General features: G+C 44.1%; 1 protein-coding gene across 4 annotated transcripts in view; it reads left to right on the forward strand.

The window, feature by feature from the left end:
• The first annotated feature begins 210 nt into the window (after nt 1–210).
• PHAF1 (phagosome assembly factor 1) overlaps nt 211–20,876 on the forward strand; it is a 30,658-nt gene continuing 9,992 nt past the window's right edge. The window contains exons 1-7 of one of the 4 annotated variants that reach the window (XM_019455646.2): nt 211–309; nt 404–524; nt 8,187–8,269; nt 12,943–13,026; nt 17,301–17,344; nt 19,935–20,014; nt 20,289–20,383. In XM_019455646.2, the coding sequence (XP_019311191.1) occupies nt 461–524; nt 8,187–8,269; nt 12,943–13,026; nt 17,301–17,344; nt 19,935–20,014; nt 20,289–20,383 (450 nt within the window). In that variant the 5' untranslated portion in view covers nt 211–309; nt 404–460. Of the gene's footprint in view, nt 322–403; nt 525–8,186; nt 8,270–12,942; nt 13,027–17,300; nt 17,345–19,934; nt 20,015–20,288; nt 20,384–20,876 lie in introns of all 4 variants that reach the window. The other 3 variants (XM_019455648.2, XM_053906555.1, XM_053906554.1) reach the window with 3 other exon arrangements.

Consider the following 20,876-nt stretch of genomic DNA (forward strand, 5'->3'; position numbering starts at 1 on the left):
TATGGTGTGGTGTGCAGATGTGGGGGTTCACGGAGTACGGGGTCCCTCGTTATGCAAGCGCCCACCCTTCCGCGTCGTACTGTCTGGCCTCCCTCACGCCACTATGCGACTTTCACAGCATTTTGCGCCTGCGCGACTCCGCCTTGGGCTCCTTCCCCCCACCCCGCGATTGAAATCTCGCCTTAGCCCCGCCCCCGTCACGCTTTACGGCTCGGCACGCCAGTTTTGCCGCAGACGCTCCGGCTACCGCCGCTGCCCCTGCCGCCGCGGCTGCTGCCGGTGAGCCGAGCTGAGCTGAGCTGAGCTGAGGTGTAGTATTGGGTTAGTGCCGCCGGCGGTCGAGGAGCAGTTAGAGAGCCACGCCGGCGGAGCCGGCGGGTTAGTCGCTGCTTTGTCTCCTCAGTTTCGGTCCCGTCTGCGTTGCTGCAGGGAGGCCGCCTCGGCCCGGCGAACTGAACCAATGCTGGATCTGGAGGTGGTGCCGGAGCGCTCTCTGGGAAACGAGCAATGGGAATTCACGCTGGGTGAGTGTGGGGTTCTACCTCAGGACTATGCTTCTTTCTTCTCTCCAGGCCCTTCCTGCCTCTGGTCTCTGCCTCTTATTCCCCTGCGCCCGCGGCTCCTCGTCTTTTCCGTCCTCACAGCTCTTTGGGTTCCAGGCACTAACTTACCTGCTCCTACCGGCCAGACCCACCCGTCTGTCGCTCAGCCTGGCCTAGATGCCCTCGCCTCAGGCCTCAGCAGGGCTCCTCCTGGGGCAGTGGTAAGGTAGTAATAATAACAATGGTGGACACGCCCCAAACACTTACCCAAGGCCAGGCCCTCCTTCCCTGTGCGTAGTTACCTCAAGTATGCCTCCTTGGGATCTGAGGGTCCATACTTTTGTTTTTCCTATTTCTATTTTGCACCCTTAATAGCTAAGAAGTTACACTCTAAAACGCCACAGTAGTCTGTCTCCCTTTGCTTTTCTGGGCTGTGAGTTGCCTTGTCGGAAGGGGAAACCTAGGCTTAGATCCCATAATCACGTGTTAGGGATCTAGTCAAGGGAGGTGAGAAGAGTTTGTATCTTAAAGGAAATTGTGACTTGTTTCTTGTTTTTAATGTGGTCGATGTGTGATTTAATCCTAAACCCAGACCTTAGCAGAGAGAGTTGAAGGTTGAATGACATAAGAGTTCAGGGAAAGTAACGTTCAGTTTGTATAAAATGCAGTTTGGCCATTTTTGGGGGTTGGGGCCAGTTTTAACTACCCCCAACGTCGCTGCTTTTATGTGTAGAAGTATGTGCATTCAGTAAGTCCACTGTGTGTTTACACTTATCCAGCACTAGGAAAAAGGGGTGTGGACCAGGTGTTGGTGCTGTTTGTGTAGATCTGAACTTTTGTCCCACTAATTTGGGCTATTGGGCTGAGTCACCTACTCCTTTGGGCTATAGCTTATCCTTGAATCTGGAATACTCATCTATGGAGATAGCATAAATGAGGAACTGGAGGATAGATGCTGGTAGGACCCTACTGTGCTCAGTGTTTCCAAGAACTAACTGAACTACAAGCCTCTGGGTTTGAGCCAGTTTTATTGAGTGGTCATAGCCAACTTCTCTCATAACTTAAACCACACCTGCAGAGTTATTCCCCAAATTTTAGCTGGTGTGAAACACTCTAGCCTGTTGTGAAGCACCAAGAATTTGACTGGGAGGCCAGTGATATATTTACCTGCAGATCCATTCGTCATGCTGTTGCTGTTTGTCTTCTAGTTAAGAAAGAACCTCCCTCACAGCTTCTCATACCAGTACTTCACAGGGCAGAGTGAGAACCACAACCATAGCTTCAAACTGTACTTGATGGTGTGACTAGGTTGTGGATCTCTGTGGTAGTCTCTTGGCCAAAAGTTGAGGGGTGCCTGGTTGGCTCAATGAGTAGAGCATGCAACTCTTAACCTCAGGAGTTGTGAGTTCGAGCCCCATGTTGGGGCCAGAGTTTACTCGAAGTAAAATAAAGGTATTATTTGAAACCAGGATTTCAAAAAAAAAAAAAGCTGGGTGGAAGGGCAAAGTTTCTTCTGTCAACTATTTAGATACCTTAACCCTTACTCCTAACTTTGCCAGTTCCCAGAAATCAAGGGTTAGGGTAGTTCTTTCAAATTGTCTAAATAACAACAGTGAGAAGAGAATTTCTTTCTTTTCTTTTTTTTTTTTTTTAATGTTTATTTATTTATTTTGAGAGAGAGAGTGCTCAGACGAGTGGGGGAAGGGGCAGAGAGAGAAGAGAGGGAGAATTCCAAGCAGGCTCTGTGCTGTCAGCACAGAGCCCAGCACTGGGCTCGATGTCGTGAATTGTGAGATCATGACCTGAGCTGAAATCAAGAGTCAGACACTTAACTGACTGAGCCACCACCCAGGTGCCCCCAAAACAGCATTTCTGTACGGTGGGCCCAGAATTGAACTTTGAGGGAAACCTCATAGAGGCAGCTTGGCCTTGATGATTCTTTTGTGGATCTTAAAAATCCACATTTTTAAATCATGTCTGCCTGAGAGATGATGATCATTTTTAACTTCCTGAAGCTTAAAAAAAAAAAAAAAAAAAAAAAGATTTTTCTCTCTCTCAGTCTTCTTCCCAGCCCTCAACACATCTAAGCTGCTCTTGTGGCTGATAGGTAGGGATAGGTCTAAGGTGGATCTATGCTTTAGAATTACATTCCTAGAGAACCAGGCAGTGCTTAACTAAAGTTACCACAGCCCTGTAAGGTAATCTTCATTTCCCAGATGAGGAGCAGGCTCAGAAAGGTAGAGATGATGAAAAGTAGGTAGCTGAACAGGGATTCCCTGCTTCCCACCACTCTGCCCTTCTGAGGATGGACTCAGCTTTGTCTCTAGGTTTCTTTTTGGAATCTCTGCAAATGCAGATGCATCAAGCCCTTGCCATCATCTGCCTGGCATCACAGTGGGGATCTGCATCCAGCTTCTTGGCTGCCTTCCTGGCCTTTGTGTAATGTTGGGAGATTAGGGAAATGCCAACAACATAGGGAAAGGCAAACCTAGGCAAAGAGGACTCTCTGGTAATGCCACTGATGGCTTGACTAATGGTGAAGTAAAGGCAGTGCAAACTTGAAATGTTTTCAGTGAGACTTGGAGAATGTATTGGTGTAGAAGCATATCTCTGAATTGTTCTAGAGAGACTGAAGGCTTACTCTGTTGAAGGCAACATATGTACCCCTGCGGACTCTGCTTACTAACATCAAAAGTTGAATAAGAAATGCTCCTGTGCCCTGAAGAAGTTAGTCTCATGTGGGTTAAGGGATAAAGAAATAGTTCATTTTATTAAAATGAGGGAGAGGTCATGTAGGGTGGTTTGGAAGGGGAGAAGGGACTTGACCTGATGGGATTCAGGGAGGGCTTCCTATCAAACTACAGAAGTCAATATCATTCCTGGAGCCAGTGAGCACCAGGAAAGCCCTATCAGAAATCTGCCATGGGGCACCTGGGTGGCTCAGTCGGTTAAGTGGCTGACTTTGGCTCAGGTCATGCTTTCATGGTTTGTTTTTTATTTTTGTTTTTGTTTTTTATTTTTTTTAATGCTTATTTATTTTTGAAGGAGAGAGAGATAGAGCATGAGCAGGGGAGAGGGAGAGAAAGAGGGAGACACAGAATCCGAAGCAGGCTCTAGGCTCTGAGCTGTAAGCACAGAGCCTGATGTGGGACTTGAGCTCACTAGCCATGAGAACATGACCCAACCGACTGAACCACCCAGGTGCCCCATGATCTCATCATTTTTGAGTTCAAGCCCCATATCGGGCTCTGCACTGGCAGTACAGAGCCTGCCTGGGATTCTCTCTCTTTCCCTCTCTCTCTGCCCCTCTCCCACTTGCACGCACACGCTCTCTCTCTCTCTGTCTTTCAGTAAACAAACAAACAAACAAACTTAAAAGTAGGAAATTCTAGGGGCGCCTGGGTGGCTCAACCGACTGAGTGTCCGACTTTGGCTCGGGTCATGATCTCACAGTTGGTGAGTTCAAGCCCCACGTCGGGCTCTGTGCGGACAGCTCAGAGCCTGGAGCCTCCTTTGGATTCTGTGTCTCCCTCTCTGTCTGCTTCTCCCCCACTTGCACTCTGTATCTCCCTCTCTCTCTCTCTCTCTCTCTCTCACTCTCTCTTTCAAAAATAAAGATTAAAAAAAATTTTTTTTTTTAAATAGGAAATTCTACCGCCAGATTTCTCTTCTACGGTGTCTCCATAAACATAAATCTTACAGTCAAATTCAAAACAAAACACTGGGAAAGATGGTGTGTGTAGGGAACCATAAGCAGTTTGGTATTATAATGAGAGTGTGATGTACTGGTGGAAGAAGAAAATGGGTTCTCCAAATTCCCAATTCTTTCTCGTGATAGCTGCCTGGGACACTGTCAAGGAGCTTTTGGGTCCATTGGAAAAGAGGGTATCTGTTAGTGAAATGTGTTGCAGACACAGGTTTAGGAAGAAAGTTAGAGGCTAGATTTGGAGAGGTGGAGAAGGAGAAGGAATCTAGAGGTTTCTGGCTTGAGTGGTTGGGTAGATATCAGAGGTATGGAGACCCAGAATACAGAGGAGAACTCAGATTGAAAAGAAGGTGAAAAAGTCTCTTTTAATCTGTTAACTTTTTATTTGCCTTTTTTTTTTTTTTTTAATGTTTATTTTTGAGAGAGAGAGAGCACACAAGCAGGGAAGGGGCAGAGAGAGAGGGAGACACTGAATCTGAAGCAGGCTTCAGGCTCTGAGCTGTCACCACAGAGCCCGATGCAGCCTCAGACTCAGGAACTGCAAGATCATGACCAGAGCCGAAGTCAAATGCTTAACCAACTGAGCCACCCAGGTGGCCCTATTTGCCTGTAGATGTCTATGTACATATATAGATATATAGATATATATATAGAAAGCAGAATAAGATATGAATCAGAAACTAGGTGGTTGGTTGGATGAGTGTATGAAGGATGGGCAGAAGGAAACATTGCCCATCATAGAGACCTGGGGAAGTTAGAGGAACAGCAAGAAAGAATGGTGTTAGTAGAGACAAGATGAGGGTGCTCAGAGTGAGACAGTGGTCACCAGGGTCTATGGTACAGGACCTACATGTCCTATAATAGCTTTTTTTCACTTAGAGTTCAGCAGATATGTAGGACCACCTACTGTTGTGCCAGGCATGGTGATTGGGTGCTAGGTGTATGACAGTGAGTAAAACAGGCAGTGTTTCTATCCTCAAGGTATAGGGGAGACTAACAGAAATAAACAGGGGGCATCTGGGTGGCTCAGTTGGTTGAGCATCTAACTTCTGCTCAGGTCATGATCTGGTTTGTGTGTTCAAGCCCCACGTTGTGCTCTGTGCTGACGGTGCGGACCCTAGAGCCTGCTTTGAGTTCTAAGTCTCCCTCTCTTTCTGCCCCTCCCCTGCTCACACTCTGTCTCTCTCTCTGTCTCAAAATTAAATAAACATTAAAAATTAAAAAAAAAAATAAATAGGATGGGAGGCTTCATTAGATAAGGCAGTTGGGGAAGTGAGATGTGAGTCAAGACCTGAAGAATGAGAAGGAACCAACCATGGAAAGGACATTCCAGCAGAATCTGAGCTAGCACAGAGGCCTAAGTTAGCAAAGAGCTTAACAAATGTGCTGGGAACAAAGGGAGGCATGATGAGCAGTGGAAAGAAAGATGGAGGTAGATAAGATCGAGAATATTCAGGGACTTTAGGTGGTGACATGCTGTTTGGGTTTTATAACCCCGTAGTGGGAAATCATTGAAGGGTTGTAAGCAGACAAATGATGAGATCTGTAATACATAGGATGTATATAGTTTAGAAAGCTGACATACACTCCATACCCTTTTCTGGGTCTAGGTAACTCTGTTCGGACTGGACAGTGCTCTAGTGTCTTTGTCATACATATGTTTGGTTCCCTTTAGAGGCCTTTTGTAGCCTTCCTTTATCAGCAGCTGTGTGACAACTGGTCATTGTAGCTGCTTTGTCTCCTCCAGATGGGGTTTCTCCCCAGATGACTCAAGACCTGAGGATCTGAAGATTCCAAGGCCAGGGATTTGATGTAGTTAGGTGGAGAAGAATCCTCTCTTGAGAAACTGATTTGTGCCATGTAGGTGAGAGAAACCATGTGGCCTTCTGTTTCTCAGCACATAACCAAGCTTATCTGTCTTCTCCACATGATGTTTGCCCATTCCTTCTGGGAGAGTATAGATGCTTCTCCATTTCAGGAATGGCAAAGCTGAGTGATGCATCCAACTTGTTCATATTCTCAACAAACATTTATTAAGCTTCTACTATGTATCAAGCCCTATGTTACCAAAGGCTGGAAAGAGCCTGTGTTAAGGTGTGGTGTCCTCCAACTTTCTTCAAATTATAGAATGGACCATCAAATGAAGGCAAGTTTAGATCATTGTTTAAATGTAGATAGACCATGCATTTTTATAACCTTCTTTTTCTTTGTATGCAAGCTCTTTTCTGCACATCTGTCCGAAGATCAGAGGTAAACTGACCTTGAATGTGAGCCACTGTGTGCTTCCCTGAGGTCATACGGTGGTCCCTCTTTCTCCCTTTCTTTTATTACCTACTCCATAATCCTTCAGCTTTGCTGAATAAATATTTATTCAACAGCCACTGTGTGGTCAGCCCTGTACTGGGTACTGGGGATCCAGAGAGTGGTGAATAGCACAATACTGTCCTTGGATTCAGAAAGCTGTGAGTCTTTGGATTTTGTCTGAGACTTTGTTTTGGATTGTCTCTCTTTGAGTTTCTTCTTGTTTGAAATATAATGGACTCTGAAAACATACTTTTTGGTATTCCCTGGGAGTCCTGGGATCTTAGAGATATTGTTGGCATTTGGATTTCTTAAACTGGGTGCATACATAAATTTGTTTACAATGGGCCATGAGTTCAACAATCAGGTATTAAGATTTAGAGGATTTGTGGGTTGATAAGTAAGGATCCAGTGAAATCTTTAGTAAAATGAATTGATTCTGGTAGATGTGATGTTTTAAGTTTATTTATTTATTTTGAGAGAGAGAGAAAGTGAGCAGGTGAGGGGCAGAGAAGAGAGGGAGAGAATCCTAAGCAGGAGCCTGCAGAGCTGGAAGCAGCCTCAGTCTCATGAACCTTGGTATCATGACCTGAGCCAAAACCCAAGAGTTAGACAGTTAACCAACTGAGCCACCCAGGTGCTCCTCTAAGGGCTCATTTAAAAAGTTAAATAAAAGTAAATTGGGGCACCTGGGTGGCTCAGTCGCTTAGGTGTCTGACTTCAGCTCAGGTCATGATCTCGCAGTCCATGAGTTGGAGCCCTGCGTTGGGCTGTGTGCGGACAGCTCAGAGCCTGGAGTCTGCTTTGGATTATGTGTCTCCCTCTCTCTGGTCCTCCCCCATTCTCCCAAACTCCCTCCCTCCCTGCCTCCCTCCATCTTTCTCTCTTTCTCTCTTTCTCTCTCTCTCTCTCTCTCTCAAAAATAAACATTAAAAAATTAATTATTTTAGAAATAAAAAGTTAAAAATCACACATCCAGGGGCACCTGGATGGTTCAGTCGGTAAAGCGCCTGACTCTTGGTTTTAGCTCAGGTCGTGATCTCACAGTTTGTGAGATTGAGCCCTGCATTGAATTCTGTGCTGACAGTGCAGAACCTGCTTAGAATTCTCGCTCTCTTCTCAATAAACAAAAAAAAATTTTTTAATGAGCTCTTACAAGTCATGTGCTCCTGCAGAGTCTCATTTGAGAGATGAGGAGACATGCCAGAAAGAAAGAGAGGAAGGAACCTGCCCTAGGTTATATGTAATTCACGGAAGAGTGAGAACCAGAACCTTGGTCTCCATATCCAGAGTCATGCAGTCAGTGCTTTTCTCACTGTTTTTTGGTTCATGCTGACTTTGCCTTCTCTGAGTCCCTTTTCTGCTTGGGATCAGCATAGTAGTTCCCATTTCCAGAAATCTTTTTTGTGTATTCACTCCCTTCCCTTATACAACCCAACTGTTCCCTTAGTACTTGCTGCTGACTTTATTCTAGCTTTTGCTGCTTACTGAACTTTTATTTACTCATATGTTTGTAGACCTTAATGGCCCCTGTTCCCACCCCAGGTTTTACTGCAGGGTCTAATGTCTAGTACAAAGATAGATGTCAGTAAATGGATAGCCCAGGTAACCACACAGTTGTTCTTGCTTTATTTCAGGAATGCCTCTGGCTCAAGCAGTAGCCATTCTTCAGAAGCACTGTCGCATCATCAAAAATGTCCAGGTTCTCTACAGTGAACAGGTGAGTGGTAGCTGATTTGTTTACTGAAATAGCATTCCTAATCGTTGAGTCACTCCAGAGGTTGATGCTCTGGGAGAGGCAGACTGGCAGGAATTGCTGGGTCAGTGTGTTTGAATGGGAGAATCTCCAGCACTGGTCAGTTACCAAGTACATTTTGACTCTGAAACTTTTGGGCTTGATAATGTAGTGCTGTCAGGTTTGGAAAGGCAATAATAACTGAACTTGTTTTTTGATGTGTTTGACTTAGCTGATCCTTAGGGACATTTCAGTGGGAGGTCACCTCAGGGACTATCTTGTCTTCTAGAGTGCTTGCCTCTTCTACTTTTGTGTTTAAAATGGTCTTTTCTGCTTTGTTGATTGCTTTCATTTGTGTTCAGAGTTGTTGCAGTGCAGAGCACTCCAGACTTGAAAAGAAACAGGTGTAGCTCATTCCTTTGGTGAGAATGAACTGATACATAAGATCATATATCAAAATATTGGCTCCAAATTAATGGACATATTTTACTCTTTTTTTTTTTATCTGACTTATGGTGGTCTCTATTAAATGTTGGTCAGTTGTGCCAGGAATTAACACCTATAATATAATGTTGCATGTGCTTACAAAGAACTTTTCTGTTTCCAGAAAGAGTGTATACGTTAGCACTAGAGAACTTTCTGAACATCAGGATTTTTTGTATTTGGTTTTATAAGCAGAGTTGGGGACTGTTTTATTATGGGCTTTTAGAAATAAGATGCTTCTTGTCTCTTTAAAAATGCAATCTCCCTTCTGAACTCTGAAATCTATGATTCTTTTGTGACACAGACCATGTGTTGCTGTGTGTAGCAACTTTTATGGTGTCCTATGTGTCACAAACCTCAGGGAATAGTTTTGAGCCTATCTAGGCTACAGGATGTTCTCACTGTCTTTTCTAATACCTTATAAGTACCATTTTGATTATTTTAGTTCCATTTGTCCCATTTAGTTTCAAATCCTAAAGCAAATGACTGTTTATTTTCGACATGAAAAATGTTGTGGATTAGAGGAAGGTGAGATTTCTGTGAGTCTTTCCAGTTTGCCTAGTGTCAAAGTTGAGCCTCTTATCTATGTCCAGACATTACTTTCTGCAGTGCAATACCCCTCTGCCAGCCTACTGAAAGAGTTCCCATGTGAAGAGTCCTCATGAGACAGGGAATGCATAATCTCCAAGCAAGTTCTTGGATATTTTTGTGGTACCTAACACGGAACAAGGGACTTCTAGGAGTAGGACAAAGGTGCCTTGAGCCACAGTGCCAAAGTACTTCCTCATTTATAAAGTGAAGAATGGTGACTTTTCCACTTTGTTGCACTCAGATCATCCCTAACCTACTCTGACTTTCAGTGTTAGACCATGAGGGAATTACTCATGACAATTAGCAACTATCAAAATAGGGATAATGGGTTTGCTTCTTGAGCTTTTAGGTTCCTGCACATTCAGTTAAATCAGATTTGGGTACCCCAAGAGTAGATAAAATTGAACATAGGCTTTAAACTAGTAATTTTTTTAAAAGTGTTTTTAATGTTTATTTTTGAGAGAGAGACAGAGCATGAGAAGGGGAGGAGCAGAGAGAGAGGGAGACACAGACTCTGAAGCAGGCTTCAGGCTCTGAGCCGTCAGCACAAAGCCCAACACAGAGCTCGAACTCATGAACCATGAGATCATGACCTGAGCCGAAGTCGGATGTTTAACTGACTGAGCCACCCAGGTGCCTCTTAATTTTTTTTTTAACGTTTATTTATTTATTTATTTTCTAAAGAGAAAGAGAGCATGAGTGGGGGAGGGTCAGAGAGAGAGAGAGAGGGAGACACCCAGAATCCAAAGTAGGCTAGGCTCTGTCCGCACAGATCCCCATGTAGGGCTCGAACCAATGAACCAAGAGATCATGACCTGAGCTGAAGTTGGACGTTTAACCACCTGAGCCACCCAGGTGCCCCTTTAATTCTTTTTTTAATGTTTTTTTATTTATTTTTGAGACAGAGAGAGACAGAACAAGAGCAGGGGAGGGGCAGAGAGAGAGGGAGACACAGAATCTGAAGCAGGCTCCAGGCTCTGAGATGTCAGCACAGAGCCCAACATGGGGCTCGAACTCACAGACTGTGACATCATGACCTGAGCTGGAGTTGGACGCGCAACTGACTGAGCCACCCAGGCGCCCCTTTAATTTTTTTTTTTTAATGTTTAGTTTTATTTTGAGAGAGCAAAGAGTGTGGATGGGGGAGGGGCAGAGAGAGAGGGAGACACAGAATCCCAAGCAGGCTCCAGGCTCTGAGCTGTCAGCACAGAGCCCAATGTGGGGCTCAAATTCAGGAGCTGCAAGATCATGACCTGAGCCGAGGTCAGATGCTTAACCACCTGAGCCACCCAGGTGCCCCGGCTTTAAATTTTTTAAACAAATTTTTAAAGCATGAAGTTTATATCTTCCATCACTACTTTTGTTGTCTGTTGTCCCGACCTTTGGGTACAAATAGTTTTAGCATTAAGCTCATTTTCCCTTATGTCTTCTAAGGAGCTGGAATCAGTTGGAAAACATGGATTTTTGAGCCCAGATCTTGGTTCAGATCCTTGTTCTTCCCATTTTTTAGCTATGCAACTTTTGACAAGTTAATAACCAGTCTGGTTCTCCTTCTGTAATATGGTTATTGTTTCCTTGTAATAGAATAATCTTTTGAAGAGGATCAAGAGGAGATGGTCTCTCAGAGCTCTGAGCTCTGATATAGTGCTTCTTAAATGTGGGTCCTGTCCTCTTCTGCCTTCCTTTCCATTTCTTCCCATTTGTCTTCTTGCTTCCCATCAAGTGCAAAGAATAGTCTGGCCCCATTAAATGTTTCAGAAATATCTTCTTATCTCTAGCAAATCACACCTTGGAGGTTAAATGTGCATATCAAGTGGGTCCCATCTTTCTTAGAGAGAAAAGTATGAATGACTAGGAGCAAACAGCTTTACTAAACTATTTCATATGGAGAACTGTGTAATTCTGGGATCACTGGAAGAGCCTGCTTAAACACCATATAGTATATGTATATTTTGATTCCAGAGATACTTAGGATTTACTAGTAAAATATTGATTGTGAGGATAATTTACTTGCTTTTGAAAATTATCTAGTTATGTCCTGAATTGTAACAGTGCCGGGAGAAAAATGATCAGATCTTGGGAGAGTGTAAGAAAATTCCAATCCTCCCATTGTTCCTACTCCAAACAAGGATCTTGAAGGATGCTAAAAGGTTGCTTCATCCTGCTTAATGCTGTGGGATAGCCCTCTTAGAAATGTGTTCTGGGTTGAGAATAAGTGACCTAAGGTCAGAGTTCATCATTCTATTATCTTGCTTGAGACCTGATGGTTTTAGACATTCATACAGACCTACTGGAAAATTACAACATTCTTTCTTCTAGTGTTTGCCAGGCATGGTGGTACCTCCTAGGCCTGCTACCTTGTGAAGATCAGTGGGGTAGGAGGGAGGAGATAGTCTTAGCTAATCCCAGAAGGCTCTGGAGAGAATTTTTCCACTGAGGCCCACACCAATGGCACCTGGCCTTCCAGCCTACAGTTCTGTCTCTGACAGCCACACTTCTTTGATTCACTGTGCCTGCCTTGGGAGGCTCTATAAAGAAACTTCTCTAAACATTTGAGAGCTTTGTGCCAGTTTCAAGGAGTGGCAGGGTTTTGGATGTTGGTGTTTTTCTTCTGTGGGGCAGCTTGGTTTAGGGCTGTGGAGTGTCTTCAGATGTCGAGTCCTTGAATTGATTGCACTGGAACAGAAGCAGGCAAGTGAGACAAATGTGACGAAACAGTGTTGTATGCTCAGTGCTATGCTTGGTGCCTTCTACCTTACTATCTAGACCTACTATCTCCGTTCCCACAACAACCCTAGAGGGAAGAGATGATGTTATTCCCATGAAGAAACTACAGCTCAGAGAAGTTTTGAGAGTCAGTTAAGGTCACCAGCTCACTCGTACCCAAGCCCAGCTCTGTTCACTGCTTTGTGCTGCTGCTTCCTTCCCCCCAGGACTTAGAAGGGGCAAATGTAGAAATACGACTCCTTAGATCTTAGATTTGGGCTTTACAGAAAGAAGCACATGTGATATGGGATGGTGAGGGGAAGGAAGGAAGGAAGGAGTAAGAGTATCATCTCATACATAAACATCACAAAGTATTTCTTTGTCCTGGAATATGGCCTGAAGCAGTCAAAGTATAGGATATGTTTTCTGTAGATGGTACAGACAACCTTGGGAACAAATGGACATAGGTTCAGCTGACATGCATTGAATATTACTTGCCAAGTTTGGGTCCTGACTAGACCTTTTTACATGGCCTGCGTTCCTCATTGACTGCTCTCTAGGTTTGACAGGGAAACCCATGCTGTAGTTGTGGACCCTGACCCTCAAAAGAAAATGGCCTACATACTCACATAATTTTGGCCCTTTCCCCCAGGTATTATTTCTCAAAGCCTAGAAGAAGGAGTCTCTTTTCAGCCAGTGTTAGGAAGCAGCAGCTTCAGGCTAGAAGTAGCAGACACTGCATTCACACAACAGTTTGTTAGTTGGGCCAGGGAGGGGCTGTCTGCACTTACATATTCTCTGTGCATTGCATTTAGACTTGTGAGTTTTTGGTAGGTGCTGTTGAGTAAGTTGTTGAGTGTTTTATTTTTGTTTTGCAGTCTCCTCTAAGCCATGACCTCATCCTTAACCTGACTCAGGACGGGATCAAACTGCTGTTTGATGCTTTCAATCAGAGGCTTAAGGTAACTGTGAATGACAACTAAAGTTTCATGTCAGGCGGATTACTATGTGCTATTATGAGATGTTTCTGAAACTCATAAGTGGGGGTAGACTCCTGTGATTCGGTGTACGACAGTACTGGGGACTGGAAGCTGTGCCTGTTCCTCTAAAAAGAGGGAAGCTTGGGATGGGGTGGTTGGAAAGTGGCTGGGAGGGACTCCAATCATAGGCTACAGAGGTGGAGGGGAAAGAGTGTTAAAAGCTTTGGGGAATACTATGGGGAGGGGGATTCTAAGTCCTTCAACTTAAGGAAAGCAAGAGAAGAGCTAACTATTGGCACAGATTATCCCAGATCTTAACAGGTGTACTAAAAATGGGGCCTAACTGCAGAATAGGATCAAAAGACTTTAGTCAGGTTTTTGTATCTTGCTTTACTTCATTCTTAGGTCAAGCAATATGACTTGGAAGGTGAAAAACGCAACTGTTCTTCCTAAAATGCTGGAATTTACAGCTTAACACCACCAGTGATGAATTGATTCTTTAACCCCATTGAGGATATGTAAACAAACAACTTGATGGTGTATAGGGTTGTCTTAAGTTCAAGTGCAATTTACTAACACCTGTTTCACTCCAGGATGTTTTTAATACACTATTTACAAATGCCTGGGCTTCACAGATTAGTCATGTGACACCAGACTCATGCCTCAGAGTCACAAGGTTGAATGTGGCTCTGGGCATTGGCATACCAGAGTGCTTATCCTGGTTAGGTTATGGAGTAGCCTTTCCAAAAGACTTGGGTACTTCCTAGTTCTCATCATCCCATCACAAGTGAGCTCCTAAGAAGACAAGATAGAACATGGAAAAGGAATCTGTACACAGAATGGGAATTCTTCATTCATGATGGTTTTTCAAAAGCAAATGTGAACATTCTTAGCCCCACAGTTACCTTGCCTCTCCTTGTGGACTCAGTCATCCTGTCTTCACTGACCAGAAGTTTCACAGTGGGAAAAGGGAGAGAATGGTCATCAGTGTGGCTTCATTACAAATCAGGGAAAATTAATCTGGAAACACCTTTACAAAGAGTTATTTGTTTTAGCTAGGTACGTCCACTTTAGGAGACATAACCCCAGAAGATTATAAGGAAGGTAATGTTGGCAGATACGTAAAGCAGGGCTTTTCATAGTAATGAAAAGCTGGAAATAACCTACATGGACAGCAAAAGGGGATGGCCAGGCAGCCCATCATAGAATCACAGCATGATGAGGACAGTATCAAATATTAAGTGAGTACTTGGTACAGATTAGGCACATCACTGAATGCTTCCCGTGCATTTCCCAACTTAACAAGCCTGTGAGCTGTACTGTTTCCCAGTGAGACAAAGGAAGGACAGAGGATGAGTGGTCTGCCAAGCTTTTAACCCTGAATTACCAGTGTGTGATAGCCACTGGAGTAGAAATGACAGCTTCTGTTGATGTATATGGGAAATAAATGTCATAAAAGCTGAAGAAAATTGTGTAAGCACACTCTGGAGAAATGTGAAGAATGAGAAGTACAATTTGAATGAGAAAGGAAGTAATTAGAACCTTCTCTTCTGCTTTCTGTGGGGTCCCTATGAAGAGGAGGGTCTGGGACCCTGCTGGAGCCTCTGGAAACTGAGGAAGTGATTCTCAGGTGCCCTTGGTCAGCATCAGGTTTGACCTGACCCATGTGCCTGCCCCTCCATCCAAGCACTTAAGAATACTCTTCTCAGGGTGCCTGGGTGTCTCAGTCGGTTAAGCGTCTGACTCTTGATTTCAGCTCAGGTCGTGGTCTTACATGACTTCGAGCCCTGCGTCGGGTTCTTTCCTGGCAGCGCGGAGCCTGCTTGGCATTCTTTCTCTCTCTCCCTCTCTCTCTCTGCCCTCTCCTCCTTGTGCACTCTCTCTCAAAATAAATAAAGAAACATAAAAAAATAAAAAGAATCCACTTTTCCCTGATGCTGTCTCCTGCAGTTTCCTCATCCCCTCACTCCCTGCCTATGAGAAAGCCCTACAGAATAAGCCTTCACAAATTTCAACCTTCACAGCTACCTGTCTTTTCCTTTCCTATCTTGGCTGCTGCCATGGCTTCTCCTCTGGGGAAATCAAGGTCTTTTCCAGCCCAGTGGGTGGTAAATCATGAAGTTCAGACTTCCCCAGCTGCTTGTCCCTGTGGCCCAGCAAGCTCCATGGGCCAGATCTGCTTGTTGATTATCCTGGTGACATGAAGGACTCCAAGATGGTTGGTACTCTGGGTCTCTTGCCACAAGTGCCATCCTACATATGCCCTGTGGTTAACTCTGGTCCATTGTTTTCCCATTAGGCAGGCAGGGTTGAAACACCCATAAATGTTGGTCGGGGTTATTGGCAGGTGGGTGACAGCGACACAGAAGGAACATCCTGGAGGCCCACCGCCACAGGGTGAGTGGTGGGAAGCCCTTGGGTGGTCATTGGCCAGCTGTAGGGGTGGCAATAAGGGAGGCAGAGTGCCTGTTCCTGCTATACAAGCAAGGCTTCTGGCTAAAGGGTGAGGCTGTCTACCAGCATGGGGCCCTGGCCTTGGTGAAATGATATACCAGTTTGGCATGATATACTGCCATGCCGGAGCTTTCTGAAGGGACACTGAGTATCTTATTATGAATCACAGCTGTTCCCCTGTTCTTCCTTTAATGACCTCTCTTGGTACCTCCTTTCATGTTTTCTAGTTTCACATTGCCCTTAGCTGACTTCGTAACAGTCAGACTTGTCTGATGTTTTGAGTACCTTTCCTGTGCAAACTAATGAGCCAGACCTTAAAAAGGGCTTAACTTAGTGTGGTACTGGTGAATGGCATACACAAATAGTATAGGAAAGAGTTGATTGAAGTGCTGTGTCTGCCCAGCAGAGGGAGTTACTCTTAGCAAGTAGGATTAGAAGAGCTGCATTATAATTCAGAGGTGCCCAACTTGTGGTTCAGTGTTATGACCACTAAACAAAGTTAGAGATAAGGTCTGGCCAAGAGTAAACTAATATGTCTCATTTTCTTTGGTAGTTCCAGATGCTTCTGCATGCAGGGCCCCACAGCTCCTTCTAGGATGAGGCCCATATTGTCAGGGCAAACAGACACTGAACCAGCTCTGCTTATTCCTCTACAGTAAGGGCCAGAACTCCCAACTGGAGGGTAGTAGCTGGTTCTTCAGGCCTTGGCCAGCCATGTTTCTTGCGTAGAAGACTTCATAGTGCTCATTATTTGGCACCACTAGTAGCTGAGTGTTTTAGCAATACCTTTGTCTTTGCCCTGAGTTCTTGGCATTTAATTAAAGGCTGAACCCCTTGAAACTACACAAGGGCACTGATGTTCTCCAGGTACCCTTCAATAGAGATATGTATACATATTTGAATATTGTCACACTTGTCCTAAACTAATATGACTTGTTTTCTAGCAGGATAGACCTCCCCCCATCTTTTTTGTTTTGTAAACCACAGTATTTTAAAGCTGATTTTGAAAGTGACTGGGTCTGGGGTCTTTTTAATGCAGCAAAGTGTGCAATAGCAGGAAGGGGGCTCAGTATCCAAGGTTTTGTCCATAGTTTTAACCTTTATACTATGTGAATTTGTTTCTGTGGAGGTTTCCACTGTTCTGTATGTACAGTCTTCTATATGACCCAGCAGTAGATTAGATAAAGGATCTTTGACCCACAGCCTCCATGGGCATCTGTTCAACAATCTGGATGAAGGGAAAGGAGAGGTTATGCTGTGTGTGTGGTATCAGTTTTTCCTTCAGATTTAAAATGAGAATAAAATGTAATATGCAGTGCTTCAGGAGAATTTTGGCTAGTGATAGATTTTTTTTCTTCACTATTCTATAAATGTCTTTTTTATTAAGATTTTATTTTTAAGTAATCTTTACACCCAATGAGTAGCTAGAGCTCACAACCCTGAGATCAAGAGTTGTGTATTCTATCAACTGAGCCAGCCAGGTGCCCCACTATAAGTGTCTTTTCTTTTCTTTCTTTCTTTTTTTTTTTTTTTTAATTTTATTTTAGAGAGATACCGTACATGAGTTGGGGAGAGGGGCAGAGGAGGATAGAGAGAGTGAATCTCAAGTAGGCTCCACATCGAGCACAGAGCCCGATGAGGGACTCAGTCCCACGACCCCGGGATTGTGACCTGAGCCAAAATCCAGAGTCGGACACTCAACTGACTGAGCCTCTCAGGCACCCCTATAAATGTCTTTTTAATCCATCTCTTTCAACTGCAGAGCATTACCAATGCTTAAAATTTGATTTTTTTTCTTTTAGGTGATTGAAGTATATGACTTGACTAAAGTAAAGTTAAAATATTGGTAAGTTTTCTCCCCTGTTGCTCTATGTCACAGGATTGGTACAAATGGACTTTATTACCCTCATTAAGTTAATAAAGAATTCCCATTCCTAGCAGTTCCAGGATTACAACCTGGTACCATGATTTCCTCAGGCAGCCTCCAAACCTACTTAGCTTCCCAAGGAAGAGAAGGAAGTGTTCTTAAGAACATGCTCTGTGTAAAACACTTCTCATATATGTCAGTTCATTTAATCCTTACAGCAAAGCAGGACCTCAGCTTAGGGGTGGTGACGTGACTGTCTTCTGGGTCATAGCTGCCCTCCCCAAATAGGTCTGACCCCAAAGCCTCTATGCTAAAGGGAATGCCAAAGGGACCTCTATTTGGGGTCCAAAATCTACTTCTTTTTTAAAAGTTTTTTTTTTTTTTTTTTAATGTTTATTTTTCAGACAGAGAGAAACAGAGCATGAACGGGGGGAGGGTCAGAGAGAGGGAGACACAGAATCTGAAACAGGCTCCAGGCGGTCAGCACAGAGCCTGACACAGGACTCGAACTCGTTACCACAAGATCATGACCTGAGCCGAAGCCGGATGCCCAACCGACTGAGCCACCCAGGCGCCCCAAAATCTACTTCTTAGAATGAAAATGGGGGTGGCCTATATCATGAACTAATATTTGAGCACCCTTTATGGCAAGGTGCTGTGCTACCATCTAGAATACTCCGTTTAGTAAGCTTCCTTAACAGGCTTCCCTTTCCCTTTGTGAGGGCGTGAAAGGGTCCAATTCCTGGGGCTGGCTCGAGCAGCATTTGCCAATAGAGAAGTGGATAAAGCAAATGTGTAATAGTACTGGCCCCTTGCAGATTTCTTTTTGTCTTTTAGTTTTGTTGGAGCCTTTCTTTGTCTTTTCCCTCTTAAGAGTTAGTGGTAGGTACCTATGACCCAACAATAGCACTACTAGGAATTTACCCAAGGGATACAGGAGTGCTGATGCATAGGGGCATATGTACCCCAATGTTTATAGCAGTGCTTTCAACAATAGCCAAATTATGGAAAGAGCCTAAATGTCCATTGACTGATGACTGGATAAAGGAGATGTCGTTTATATATACAATGAATACTACTTGGCAATGAGAAAGAATGAAATCATGCCATTTGTAGTAACGTGGATGGAACTGGAGGGGATTATGCTGAGTGAAATAAGTCCGTTAGAGAAGAACAGATATCATATGTTTTCACTCCTATGTGGATCTTGAGAAAGTTAACAGAAGTCCATGGGAGAAAGGAAGGGGGAAAAAATAGTTACAAGCAGAGGGAGGGAGGCAAACCACAAGAGACTCTCAAATACAGAGAACAAACTGAGGGTGGATGTGGGGGTTGGGGAGAGGGGGAAATGGATGATAGGCATTGAGGAGGGCACTTGTTGGGATGAGCCCTGGGTGTTGTATGTAAGCCAATTTGACAATAAATTATATTTTAAAAAAAAAAACTACAATGAGATACCACCTCATACTTGTTTTTTTTTTTTTAAGGTGGTAGGTAAAATTAAATAAATAACAAGAATTAGTGGTGGGTAAAATCATGAGGTCCTGGGTTAGACTGCCCTGTGTTCATCATTCTGTTACCTCTGTGACCTTGGGCAAGTCACTTAACCTCTCTAGGCTTGTTTTTCCATCAGAGAAATGAAGCCAGTACGTGGCTACTAGGTTAGGAAGATGACATGAGATACTGCTGGCAAAGCACTTGTCACCATGCCTGGTTAAAAAAAGAGGTGTTCCATGAATTATACTAATTTTTAAATTAACCTTTAAGCATTCTCCTTACATGCTCATCATCTGAAATCATGTGTTGCTCTTCATTCCCAAGCCCCTGCCCCTTGGGTTTTTCCTCTTTGCATGGGATCTGCCCCTCACCCCCAACCTACCTGTTCACCTAGTCCATGGGTGCTGGCTGGTTCTTCTGCCTAGTAAGAAAGCAAGCTGCTTTGCTTGGTTATACACTATTCTCTTAAGATGTTCATCCCTTTTTAAGAAAGTTCCTTTTCAAGCCAAACTGCTAATAGGCATCCTGGGAAAACACATTCACACTCTCTATTCCTGGGGCCCTTCTTTATCCAAGTCCAAATGCCATAGGGCTGAGACTGAATTTATTTCCTTCTAAATTGTGCCTGGTGACCACACGTGTCTTGGGAGGCCCTAGAGGATCAATTCAATATGTCAGTCTCAGGAGACTTGACTTATTCTGACCCCATTAATTATCCTTCACTTAAAAGTTCTTTAATTAGGGGTGCCTGGGTGGCTCAGTCGGTTGAGCGTCCGACCTCGGCTCAGGTCGTGATCTCGTGGTCTGTGGGTTCGAGCCCCGCGTCGGGTTCTGTGCTGACAGCTCAGAGCCTGGAGCCTGTGCCTGTTTTGGATTCTGTGTCTCCGTCTCTCTCTGACCCTCCCCCATTCATGCTCTGTCTCTCTCTGTCTCAAAAATAAACATTAAAAAAAAAAAAGTTCTTTAATTAAACTTGTGTTTTGACATACTTGTAGGCTCACCTGCCTGTGTTTTAAGAATAACTCTTCCAGCCACCATCTTCAGTGATCTGAAAAGCATCTTTGTTTTTCAGTGGAGTGCATTTTAACTCTCAGGCCATAGCTCCCACCATTGAGCAGATTGACCAGTCTTTTGGTGCGACCCATCCTGGAGGTAAGCCAAGTCTATCTGTTTCCTCTGTCACAGCCTATAATGATAAGCCTGGCAAGTGGCACCATCCCAGCCCTAGTGCCCCTTCCTACAGGAAGCCAGGTTCTGGTAGAATTTGTGGGTTGATACTTGGGTGTGAGGGAAAGCTTCTCCCTCTTGTTTTCACCCTAGTAAGTCAGTTCAAGAATCAGGCACAAGGAAGGTGTTACCAGGCTAGTGTGTGTTCTCATCTCTGGTACCATTCAACCATGTCATTTTCTCCTCCCCACTCTTACAGTGTACAACTCCGCTGAGCAGCTCTTCCACCTCAACTTCAGAGGACTGTCTTTCTCTTTTCAGTTAGACTCGTGGACTGAGGCTCCCAAGTACGAGGTTAGCCCTTCCCTTCCCACGGTATTTGTCACCCAGTACCCAGGTGATATGGGCCCAGCAGACAGTGCCACTGGGGAGGTTGGATAGGTACCCTTTTTTGGTTTCCTCATCTCTGAGGTCTTTAGGGGCCAACATGGATAGGACTGATAGCAAGAACAAAGCCTGAGCCAGCATTCCCAGGGGGAGGGCACTTCCCACTGCAGAGTGAGGATTGTCAGAGATAAATCCAGTTTGCCTTGCTTTAAAACTAAATCACTGTGTTTTTTTCAGTAACCTAGAGTTTGAGATAATTCATTCTGGATTTTCAGTTATTTATTGCTTTTAGCAAAATGTTTCATTCATCCTTAGGTAGCAGCGTCCTTAGGGTCGTGAAATGATAGATGTTTGTAAGGCTTACATTTTATTAAAGGAACCATTCCTGCATGTTTTTCTTGATGAAGGAAAGAAAAACTGAGTAAAATGAAAGATGAACTTGAATGGATGGGGTGAGTTT

Source organism: Panthera pardus, unplaced genomic scaffold, assembly GCF_024362965.1.
Source record: "Panthera pardus isolate Hobbes unplaced genomic scaffold, ASM2436296v1 HiC_scaffold_19, whole genome shotgun sequence".
In the NCBI taxonomy this organism is placed as follows: Eukaryota; Metazoa; Chordata; class Mammalia; order Carnivora; family Felidae; genus Panthera; species Panthera pardus.